Raw genomic sequence first — 13,048 nt, forward strand, 5'->3', positions numbered from 1 at the left:
GGATTTGAACTCAGGTCCTTCTGAATCCAGGGCCGGTGCTTTATCTACTGCGCCACCCAGCTGCACCCATTTAGATAAGTTTTATAACTCTTGTACTAAACTGTTCTCTTTTTCAAGTCTTTTCTCGATAGACTCCATGTCTTTTCCAGTTTATTACTCTAGTACTCTCCTTTCACTTACAAAGTAATTTTAAAATTCTTGCTTAAACTCTTGCTTCATTTCTTCTGGGAATTCTAGTTGAACTTGTGCCCAAACTGTGTTGTTCTTTGAGGCTTTGCTTAAAGAGTCATTCCTTTCTTCTGGATTTATGTCTTGGGTGTCTCTGTCACCATAAGAGTTTTTATTGTGGGATTATGGGACTCTTTTTTTTTTTTTTGGTGAGGTAATTGGGGTTAAGTGACTTGCCTAGGGTCACACAGCTAGTGTCAAGTATCCGAGGCTGGATTTGAATTCAGGTCCTCCTGAATCCAGGGCCAGTGCTCTATCCACTGCACCACCTAGCTGCCCCCTGTGGGACTCTTACTCATTCCTCTAGCCTTTCTGCATTAGGGCCAGGCTCGGTATAATTCTGGAGGAAATGTCTAGGTCTTGCTTTTCTTACATCTTGAATATGACTTTTTCTGGGTATTGAGTAGTACGTCCTTTAAAGATCTCAGAACCAACTCAGGCTGGGGACCTGTATGCTTTCAGTGACCCTAAAGTTGTCTGATCCAGTGTGAAATCTGATCACATCCCTCTTTATTTCAACTATGTGAGTTCCTAACCTTGGTTTGGGTGTGAGCAAAAGAGCTATGGGCTTGCCTCTAGTTGGAGCTCCAGTAAACTCCTCCTAGAACCAATCATAGTAAACTAGCTTATAGTTCAGCACAACAGGTTCAACACAACAGAATTCTAGGGTTCCCACTGGTCTTAGCTCTCTCCCATGGTTTTTCTGCTGTAGGCTTCAAAATGAGATGGAAGCTGGACCTGAGATACTGCTGTTCAAAGGGTTAGAGCACCACTGCTTCTGATCTCTTCTGTTCTTACTCTTTGCTCACTACCCAGTCTTAGGCCTGCAATTGCTACTCGTTCTACTCTGCCATACCACGTGCAAGTCCCCTCCTTAGTCTACATTTGCTCTCATATCCCGCTCTAGGGTATATGCCACAATTTCCAACTGGCATCTGTCTTTGCTACAACAAAGGGCAACAGTATTAGGCCCTTCTTCTTGCCAAAGTGTACACCTCCAGACTTCTATTCAGTCTCTACACTGGAAGGTTCTATGTGGAACCTTCTAGCTAGGTCCAATGTCCACAAACCTCTTTGTCTCTATATGCCAACCTCATCTGGAACAAAATGACTTGCCATGATTTTTTCCTTTTATTTCTCTATCAAGATTTGGTCTGTTGCATTTCCTAGAGTTCTATGGAGTAATTGTAGAGGAAAGCTGGGCTGTACTCCTTCCTTCTGCTTCATCATTCTGGTTGGTCTCTCTTTATTTAAAATATAAAGACTACTTCCATACAACCCTCAGCAGAAAGAGCAAATATTCACTTCTCTTTTATTTCCAAAATTCTTCTGGATACCCATAATGTTCTTATGCAATAGCTAATCTCTGGCTCTGAAACTTAAAATTTCTGGCCTTAAAAAATTCATGTCAGAGTCAAGTTTAAACACAATACCTGCAAGCAGTCTAGTGATGTACTGACCACCCGTGGAGATTTTGATTGACAGGCTAGTTCAAATGGAAGGAAATACTTGTCAGCCTCGATGAAGTTTGCTTTTGGTGGTACAGCAGCCCCAGGTCTGGTTTAACAAAAGGAAGGGTAAAGAGGGGGGAAAAAAAGTTGTAAACATATTAAGAACTACCCCTTCTAAATGCAGTTTTCAAATTAAATATGACTATTGTGATCTAGATCATTAAAAGTTTAATCCCCTGCATTAAGGGACACACAAGTATCACAAGCAGTAGGCAAGATCCCTTTTTAGCTGATATATATCTGTGTCACTGTGTACTGAATCTTAGTATCAGTCACAGTTATACTGCTAGAAAGAGACCAACTTGCACCATTATTAAGCAAGGATTTTCACATATGTAAACTTTCCATATGCCTAAGGTAACATAACTCTGTAAAAGACTAAGTCTTTGATCTTACAGTCAAAAAGAGATCAAACATTAGCATGAAGGTTATCTTGATTGTCCTGAGTCCAGTAACCTAATATCCCATTATTTGTATAGTAGTTACTAACCACAAGTAGTATGAAAAAAAGTTTAAAGACTATTGTAAACTCTTCACTATTTTCCATATATGTGAGAAGCAGGATAATATAATGGGGAGAACACTGAAATTGGAGGCAGAGAGACAAGAGGTTTATTTCCAGCTCTGGGACTAACTTGCTGTGTAACCTGGACAAGTCACTTCCCTTATATGTTTAACAATGGATAACCACAGCTAAGCCCCACAGCTTACCTTTGCTTTTCTAGCTCTGCTTTAATTTCATCTAGAAAGGAAAGAGGAAAAAAGGGTAGTTACATTAGATACATGAAGCAGAATATGTTTGACTTTTTTTTAGACTTAACAACTCTAAATTTTTACAATATGGGTTACAAGGAAGACAAAATAGTGGTTATAGAAAGTGAAGCAGGTTGCTTTGTAAAAATATGGATTAAACAGATTGATAGTTGGTTGTGTCAAGAAAGAATAAAGTTTAAGATAACACCAAAATAGCAGGTTGGGTTTTTGTTTTTTTAAATCCACTACCAAGATATGGGATTTTTTTTTTCCCTTTAGAGAAATTTTATCCTAGATCTTAGGTTCTCTACACTTATTAAAACAGTAAACTGGGGAAAGCTAGGTGGCACAGTGGATAAAGCACTGGCCCTGGATTCCAGAGGACTCGAGTTCAAATCAGGATTCAGACGCTTGACACTTGTTAGCTGTATAACCCTGGGCAAGTCACTTAACCCTCAATGCCCCACAAAAAAAAAAAAAAGAAAGAAAGAAAGAAAAAAGAAAAAAAGGAACCCTGCTTTAAAATAAAATACTGATTGGCATTTTTTTTTTAAGTGAGGCAACTGGGGTTAAGTGACTTGCCCAGGGTCACACAGCTAGTAAGTGTTAAGCGTCTGAGGCCAGATTTGAACTCAGGTACTCCTGACTCCAGGGCCGGTGCTCTATCCACTGCGCCACCTAGCTGCCCCATAACATTACTTTTATTTTATTTTATTTTATTTTTTTGTGGGGCAATAGGGGTTAAGTGACTTGCCCAGGGTCACACAGCTAGTAAGTGTCAAGTGTCTGAGGCTGGATTTGAAGTCAGGTCCTCCTGAATCCAGGGCTGGTACTTTACCCACTGCACCACCTAGATGCCCCTCTGATTGGCATTTAAAAATAATAAAACATTAAACTGCAGCACATCATAACTGTGTTATATATAGAGATACTGTCTAGCATCTACTCTAAGACAAACAAAAACCAAATAACACTTTTAAGCCATTAGTGGTTTAGATTCATGTGTCAGTATTTCTTCACATGGTATTCTGGTAATTGGGATTTTGTGATATTTAGTTATCTTAGAATTCCAGAACATACAGGTTACTACGGGCAGAGAACCCAGCCTAGTCCACCAGGATATTCTCCAAAGAAATGAAGCTTAGTACAATCAACAGCTCAGCTTTACAGAACTGTACAGTACCTGAAGGGGGAAGGATGAGAGAGTGAAGGGGATTCCCAGATGTAAGTAATGGGAAATACCAGTTAAAAGACCAAAAGATCAAGAGAGAAAGCATAAAATAAAAACTTAGCCCAAGCAGATAAACCAAAAGTGATAAAAATAAAACATAAGGAATAAACAAAACCTCAAGAGAAAACCACATCACTTTGAACAAGTATTATAGAATAAAGGAAAATGGTTAAATATTATCTAATGAAAGAGAATCCCACCAGCTTCTCAGGAATCACACGACAGCAAGAAATTCCAGAATGGTTCAAAAGAGAAACAAAACTCTTAAAACAACTTTTTTTGGTGGGCCATGGACCCATTTGACAGTCTAGCAAAGCCTATGGACCCCCATCTCAGATGCTTCTAAACAGATAAAATACTTTAAAATGGCTAAAATAAAATTCATAGTAAACTACTGGTTTACAAAGTAAACTAATAAAATAATTATGATGGCAACAATAATTAGTATTCATATAGCACCTTAAGGTTTGCAAAAGACTTTATAAATTACTCATATGATCCTTATAATATCTTAAAATATAATATGTGCTCTTTATAATAGAATAGATGTAATTGTCTCCATTTTATAGATGCAGATAATGCATTATATTGAAGAAAAGAAATTTTTTCTAAAAAGTTCTTGGATCCCAAGTTAAGAACTTGTCTTAAAAGAGGAAACCATTAATGAATTTGGGTTGGAAATCAGTGTTCTTAATGAAGAATTCAAAAATAGTAGAGTAGGAAAAACTGAATACATGATGGAGAATCTCTCCAAAAAGGTATCAGCTTTGAGAGAAAGAGAATAACAGATCTGAGGCACAAAAATATTAAAGGATCAACAACACTAAAATAAAACACATAACTCTTAGACAAGCCAAGGCAACAGACTTTAAAGACTGGATACAAAGATAAATTAATATCACAATTCAGGAAATACCGTAAAACTGTCCACAGCAATTTCTAAATACAAAGCAAGGATCTAGAGAATTCACACTGCTGTTAGAAAAAGAAAAGAAAAGCTCTCTCTTCAAACTTCAAAGCACAGAGTGGTTAAATTTTTCAATTTCCAAAACAAACAACAAATGTAAGCAGTCAAGAAAATGCCATTCAAAAATAAAAGGTGGGGCAGCTAGGTGGTACAGTGGATAAAGCACTGGCCTTGGATTCAGGAGGACCTGAGTTCAAATCCAGCCTCAGACACTTGATACTTATTAGCTGTGTGACCCTGGGCAGGTCACTTAACCCCCATTGCCCTGCCCAAAAGAAAAAAAAAATAAGAAAAGGCAATGGGAACAATACAGTATTATTCCATATTCATAAGAAATTTGAGGACAGAACGGAAGAGAATATTCCTTAGTCTACTGAGTATGGGAAGAAAATGGACTGTGCAGATGACTGAGTTATTTGGGCAAAGATGGAAGCACAGCCTATGGGACGCTCAATCCTGATGTTCAACGGACATATTCAAATCACAACAAACAATGAAAGACTTGGATATGAAGACTAAATAAATTCCACTGTTAAAATAACCTGAAACAGATTTATCAATAATTTGTTTGCTTTCTCCTATGCCTAAATTGTCTTTCTAATTTTTAAGACTATTAGTATTCCTTAAAGTTACTGATGATTTAAAAATTAATTAGAGGGGCGGCTAGGTGGCGCAGTGGATAAAGCACTGGCCCTGGATTCAAATCCGGCCTCAGACACTTGACACTTACTAGCTGTATGATCCTGGGCAAGTCACTTAACCCCCATTGCCCCGCAAAAAAAAATAATAATAATTAGAAATACTTCTTACACATTTAGGTTTGTTTATATAAAATTCTTTCCCAAGTCCCAACATAAGGATGGGAGTGTGGGGTAATGGGAGAGAGTAAGCATTTACACAGTACCTATTATGTGCCAGACACTGTGCTAAGCAGTTTAGAAATACTCTCTCTTTTGATCTTCACCATAATCCTGCAAGGTGGATGCTGTTATTAGCCCCATCTTACGGTGGAGAAAAATGGGGCAAACAGAAGTTAAGTGACTTCACTAAGATCACACAGCTAGTAAGGCTCTGAGGCTTTTTTTAACTTGGGCCTTCCTGACTCCAAGCCCGGTAATACCTAGTATTTATATAGTACTTACTATGTGCCAGGCATTGTGCTAAGCACTTTATATAATTCTGATTCTCACAACAATTCTGGGTGGTAGGTGCTATTATTAGCCTCATTTTGCAGATGAGGAAACTGAGATCAACAGAGGTTAAGTTACTTGCTCAGCATCACACAGCTTTTAAGTATCTGAGGCTCAATTTGAACTCAGGTCTTCCTGACTTGAAGCCCAGTGCTCTATCCAATGCACCACCTACTCTCTAGACAAGATAATCAGATAAAACATATGTAATAAAATAGGGGTCAAGCATTTATATTTGCACCCTGGGCAAGTCACTTAACTCCAACTGCTTCACAAAAAAAAAAAAAAAAAGAATTTATATTTGTTCTGTAACACTGCCAAGGAAAAATTTAAGTAATTTAGGAATTTAATTAATTAACTTGAGTAGCTTGTGAAAAATAGTAGCAGCTTTGGAAACCAAGGGATTTTTAAAAGTTTTATTGGTACTTCTGGTTTTTATACCACAGTCATTTCCCAATATATGTCAGTGAGCCAGAACACAGAAAATGAGTGAAGGAAAACAGACACAAAGAGTATAACACTTTATGCTTCCACACCCATAATCTACCATCTTTCTACCAAGAGAAAGATGTTTCATCATTTAAAAGTATGCATTTGTATGATGAGGGAAGTAATCAGAATCAGAAGAACAATGACTACAATAACATAAGCGAAAACCCTGAAAGAAAGCCAAGTTGAGTAATTATAATAACCAGTCAGTGTCAGAGAACAGAAAACAGAAAACACACCTCCCTAATTTTGGCAGAGACAAAGGATGATAAGGGGCAAGATGCTGCATAAACTATCAATGTATACCTGCTGTTTTTGCTTAACTGATTTTCTTTGTCACAAGAAAAGTTCAATCACTATGAGGGAGGGAGGTGACATATATCCAAGAATATTTGTCATGGAAAAGCAAAACACATTAAAAATCTTACTATGAATTTTTTTCAATAAAGGATATTAGGGAGAAAAGCATAGGGCTGTTTTGAGAATCTGGTTATAAATCCTAGACAAGAATTAAAATGAGGCTCCCTAGAGGTGAGAGAGGGGGAAGCAATAGCCAAAATTATTGGATATTTTAGGGTACAATCCTCATATAACTACATTCATTTAATTCAATGAAAGGATGATACAAATAAAAATCAATGAAAGATAAATGAAGACTAAAATGAGAGAAAATATATTAACTTAGAATGTACAATAGATGTAAAATTTGAGTTGGTTGTGCTGAAATTCAAGATGGTATGAAATCAGTTGCCTGGGTTTCTGAGACAGATGAATTATCATATGATTTGCATGTAAATATGAAGTTAAACAATCTGTCTTTAGAAGCTAAAAATACCATAATGTGTTATAGTTCTCAATATCATTTTTTTGTAAATATATAACAAACTGGTTTCCCCCAAAATACAACCTTTTAAAAATTATGATAATTTGAGAACAATTATAATCATTTGAAAATTTCAGCAATTTTGTTTAAATTTTTTATTGACTTTAATTTTGAAAGTGAATTAATCCCTTCATGATAGATTTACACATAAGCAATTTTAAGAAAAAAATCCACAGAAGCAGCTAAAGTTCATACAAGCAAAGAAAAAAAAAAAAGAAAGTTCAAAGTGGCAGATACAAAAATAAAGTAAAAAAAGCCCAAATCTAAAAAAAAAAAAGAGAGCCACTATGTTTATTACTTGAATTAAAAAGTACAGTTTTAGACACAGAAAAAAAACCTCTGCTTGTTTTGTACAAATGCTTTGGTTTTAGATAGCATGAAACATAATAAATTCAAACACCTTGAAAGTGTACATGCAGAATATGTTGGCAAGACCAAAAAATTATTCTAAAGACAATCAGATGGTTTTTTTTTTGTGTGTGTGAAGGCAATTGGGATTAAGTGACTTGCCTAGGGTCACACAGCTAGTAAGTGTGTAAAGCATCTGAGGCCGGATTTGAACTCAGGTCCTCCTGAATCCAGGGCTGGTGCTCTATCCACTGCGCCACCTAGCTGCCCCGAAAATCAGATGTTTTTAATAAATAAAAACAAACTTTTTCATAAGTCATGTCTGTGATATCAAAGGGACTGCTTATATCATATGAAGTTATTTACAGAATTGTTAAGTTTATACTAGCCTCAAACAACAATCAAGCAAATAAGCATCTGTTGGGTGGCCAGGTGGTGCAACAGATAGAGCACTGGCCCTGAAGTTAGGAGGACCCAAGTTCCAATTTGACCTCAGATACTTACTAGCTGTGTCTGACCCTGGGCAAGTTCCTTCACCCCAACTACCTTAAATATCCAGGGCCACCTCCAGTTATCCTGATATATACCATGCCACTGAACCCAGATCTGGAATAGAGAATGAGGCTGGTGACTTTGCACAACCTTCCTTTTCTTAAATACAATTCACTGAAAGTCATGACATCACCCTGATGTCATGGTCCTCTTTGAGAATGAAGGAAAAACAAGAAGCAGCAGCATCTATTAATCCCTTCTATGGACCAGGCACTGTGCCAAATGCTGAGGATACAAAGAAAATAGTCTGATGTAAAGGAGCTTACAATTTTCTCAGTCATTTCCAAACCATGCTATCTTGTGAAAGCCCCCATCCCCACCTTCCTCCCTAATCATTCCCCTCCTTCATAACTTCCCTTTATGTTGTTTCCCCCCATCAGAATGTAAGCTTCTTGAGGCAAAGGGCTGTTGTATCCCCAGAGCTTAGAACAGTGCTCAGCACATAATATGCACTTAAATTGATGAATTAATTCATTCATCATTTTTTAATGGAACCTGTGCAGAGGTCTCAGTAAAGAATTTTTCCTACCAATGCAGAATGGCTTGGCGAATTATAGGCAAAACAACTTTGAATGTTTCCATTAGTAGATAATAGTGGGAAGAATTGCCCAAATGTTTGAAGACCAATGCAGTCAACTAAGTGAGAAACTAAAACCTTCCTATTCTGCTCTGCAAATAGATTAAGCAACAAATGTAAAGATTTGATTACATATGCTCAATACATTGTTAAAAGTGAGTGAAAAATTGTTTTGTAAACCTACTGGTGTGGCAATTTCATATCAAGAAATGTTTCCAGTATGACAGATTTTTAAATGAAGATTCTTTAATACAGGAGGGACTGTTACTGGACTCTGTGCTACTAGAATTCAACTAATAACATGATGAAATGATGGTCCAAGAGCCCACCAGTTATAGCCATGGGCCCTTGCAATCTGGACGAATCGCACACTTTAAAGATTATCAGAAATATAGTAGATACACATGTTTTTTAAGTGGTTACAAGAATGAACAACTTTATTTTAGAAAGATCACTAAAAAGAGGGATTTTTTGTACAACTGTAAAATAATAGGCGGAACATTCAACTCTTCCACAGGATTATAAACCACACTAGCTTTCTATCTCAGTGTTCTTCAAAGAGGATTTAAGCTAAGGAGATATTACTATTTTTCTTAATAACAATGATGAAGCCAATTCATTTTATAACAAAAATTTCTCCTGAAACGCGTAGTTGGTGCATATTTTTTTTAAACTGAGTACTCCAAATAAATCAATGCAAAGTCCACAAATTCATATTATGATTCAGAAAAACAAGCAAACTGCATTTGTGAAAAAAATATAGAGCTATGGAAAACAAACTTATAAAATAATATTTTTTATCTGTTTTTCAATTTTAAAAATATCAGATATGCAAACAAAATAGTAAAGACATTTATCACTTTGGGAGGATACAGAAGCAATCTTTATTTTAAAGATCTATACATTTCTATATAGACATGGATAATTGATACATTTGGTCTTACTCATCTGAACAAGAATAGTTAATAGACCAGTCAGTACGTTAACCACGGCTTTTTTTTTTTTTTTTTTAGTGAGGCAATTGGGGTTAAGTGACTTGCCCAGGGTCACACAACTAGTAAGTGTTAAGTGTCCGAGGCCGGATTTGAACTCAGGTACTCCTGATTCCAGGACTGGTGCTCTATCCACTGCGCCACCTAGCCGCCCCCTTAACCACGGCTTATTAAGCATTTACCATGTGTCAGCTTGTGAAAATACATGGAAGCAAGCATTTGAACCTGAACGTTTTACGTTTTCACTATGGATGAATATAGAGTTCTTGGGTTTATTTTTTTAAAGCAATACAAATTTTACTACTCTTTATAACATATTCCTTGTGTAAAACAAGGTTCTTTGCTATAGCTGTTATTAAGGTAACATAGATTTGAATATGGGTTGGAAAAGGAATTATTTTAATAGCTTTTTATTGATATACTTTCTGTTTATACCATGTAGATTTCCTGTTCTCCCTCCCAGAATAATTTTTACAATTTTTTTAAGGAAAAAAAAATTCAGTAAGACTAACCAACACATTAAAAAAAAACTTGATATTACATTCAATGACCCTGAACCATGCCTCCCACCCAAGACTCCCTCCATACTGACACCCTCTCTGTAAAGATGCAGGGAGAGGTGTCTTCTCATTTCTTTTCTGTGGGGCCAAGCCTGCTCTTTACAATTTTCCAACATTCAGTCTTTACTGTTGTAGTCAGGTATATTATTTTCCTGGCTTTGCTTGCTTCACTTTGCTCCAGTTCATGTTAAGTTTTTCCATGCTTCTCTGTAGTTATCATTTCTTATAGCAAAATGATATTCTGTTACATCCATGTACCACAATTTGTTTAGTCATGCCTCAATCGATAGTTATCTACTTTGTGACCATAAAAACTGCTATCACAAATATTCTGGTATAGACAGTGCCTTTCTTTTTATAATATAAAACCTCCTCAGGTTATGTGCCTACTGGTGAAATCTTTGGGCCAAAGGGTATGGCCATTTCAGTTACTTTATTTGCATAATTACAAACTGCTTTCTCACACACTGAACCAGATTGAGAGGTGCATCAGTAATGCACTGAAGTGCCTGCCTCTCCAAAACTCATCCAACATTGACTATTCCCAGCTTTTGTCACCTTTGACAATTTGCTGGATTTTACACAAAATCTGAGTTGTTTTGATTTGCATTTTTCTTATTATTTAATGATTTGGAACATTCTTTCATATGGCTATTAACAGTCTGCACTTTTTTGAGAACTGTTTGTTTCTATCCTTTGATCACTTTTTTATTTTGGTCTCATATTTCTATTAGTTGTCTAACAAGATATATTCTGGGATATATCAAACTCCTATCAGAGACATGATACAAAGATTTTTTTCCCCAGGCTACTGCTTCTCTTAGTTGCATTAATTATGATTGTGCAGATGCTTTTCAATTTCAATTTCATAAAATTGGGTGAACTACAATTACCAAGCTTGGTTCCCAAGAGATAAGAGAATTCACCTCCCTCCTGTCTTAATACTACACATAACTATCAGATTCTGTTGATGTGTTGGTTAGTTTTACATCATTTTTTTCTGTGTTTTTCTTTTTAATTCTTTATTATAAAGGATAGCTGGTTGGATGAGGGAGAAAGATGTATATCTGGAAATAAAGGTGAACTAAAAACAAAAGATATCCTTTTTTTTAATTTAAAAAAGAAAATCAGCTACTGATGGAGTAAAAGTATTCACTAGATATGAAGTCAGAAAGCCTGGATTTAAATTGCAGCTTACTACTTACCCCCTATATGAACTTAGACAAGTCCCTTAAACCCTTTGGGTCTCAATTTCCTCATTTATAAAATGAGAGGGTAGATGAATCTGAGGTTATGTCTCATTATTTCTGTTACACATCTAAGGAGTATAATCTCATTCTTTAATTTGATACACTTAGAAAAACTCAGGAGAAAGGGGAAGCCAAAGGAGAATAACTGATATCTATGTGCTTCCTTCATAATGTGGGAAAAAGAAATTTGACACCAACGTGCAAAGTTGCCAAAAATCAACCACAAAGATCTTAGAAAGTATAATAAAAAAAAATCCTGACACTTCACCATGGCCACTCTCTCTACTAGTGCATAGCCAGGCCATACAATACAATTCAACATTCATTAAACCTATGTGAAAAGAGCTTCAAGAAAGGCACTGCGCTAGAAGCCGTGGAAGCAAGGGTAAAATGACCTCAAGAACTAGATAGAGAGGCGCAAGGGTTTAAAAAAAGGAGACCAGATTCAATTCAACAAACATTTATTAAGCACCTATCAAATGAAAAGTTCTGTACCAGGTAACCAGGAGACAGACAAAAAAGGTAGTCTCTGCCTGCAGGGAACTCAGTAGGGGTAGAATAAATATAGCAGATAAGAAAATAATATGAATTTGTTATTATAAAAGAGCTTACTAAGAACTGGGGGACTCAACAGCACAGCTCCAGACAATGAAATTCCATTTAACAAGCAGTTATTAAGTGCTAAGCTACTGGAATGCAAAAAAGAAAAACGAATAAGTCTCTTCCCTCAAGGAGCTTATAACCTACTGAAAGAAAACAAGGCATACAAAAGTAAATGCAGAAAATATAAATAAAACAAATAAAAAGGAATTTCAGGAAATGAAGGAGTAAGAGTACTATCAACTGGGAGAATCAGAAAAAACTTCTAATAGGAAGACGAGCTAAATCTCAAAAGGAGCTAAGAATACTAAGAGTCAGACTTCAGGAGTGAGAACATTAATAGGCATGCATAAAGGCAAAGAGATGAAAAGTTATAAGGAGAACAGTAAGCATGCCCTTTGGCTGGAACAGAGGATATGTAAAGGGAAAAAATGTGTAATCAGTACAGAAAAAGAGGAGGCAACTACAATGTAAAGATCTTTAAATGCCAGATCAAGCTTATATTTTATCTTAGAGTCAAAAGGGAGCCACCAAAAACTTCTTGGGATGACATGGTTAGACCTGTGTAATATCAATTTGGTAGCTGTGTGGAAGGATAGCTATGGGAGAAACTGGATTCCAGGAGACCAATTAGAATGCTACTGCAATGGATCAAGCAAGAAGTTATAAGCACCTCAACTATGTGAACAGAAAAATGGCGATGTACTTAACAGAGTAGAATTTTTAAAACTAGGCAACTAATTGGATATGGGAAGTGAGTGAGAGTGAAGAGTCAAGAATGACTCCTAAACTGCAAATGGAAGATTGAAGAACGGCGGTACCAGAGTAATAGGGAAGTTGGGATTAGGAATGGTTTGAAGGGTGGCATCTGTTTTGGACATCCTGAATTTGATATACCTACATGAGAGCCAGCTGGT

At 36.3% G+C, this 13,048-nt stretch overlaps 1 protein-coding gene across 1 annotated transcript in view; it reads right to left on the reverse strand.

Moving 5' to 3' along the window:
* ARFGEF2 (ADP ribosylation factor guanine nucleotide exchange factor 2) overlaps positions 1–13,048 on the reverse strand; it is a 128,847-nt gene that overhangs the window by 100,198 nt on the left and 15,601 nt on the right. The window contains 2 exon segments of the mRNA XM_043982845.1: positions 1,662–1,785; positions 2,451–2,481. Of these exon segments, the coding sequence (XP_043838780.1) occupies positions 1,662–1,785; positions 2,451–2,481 (155 nt within the window).

Source organism: Dromiciops gliroides, chromosome 2 (genome assembly GCF_019393635.1).
Source record: "Dromiciops gliroides isolate mDroGli1 chromosome 2, mDroGli1.pri, whole genome shotgun sequence".
NCBI lineage: Eukaryota > Metazoa > Chordata > Mammalia > Microbiotheria > Microbiotheriidae > Dromiciops > Dromiciops gliroides.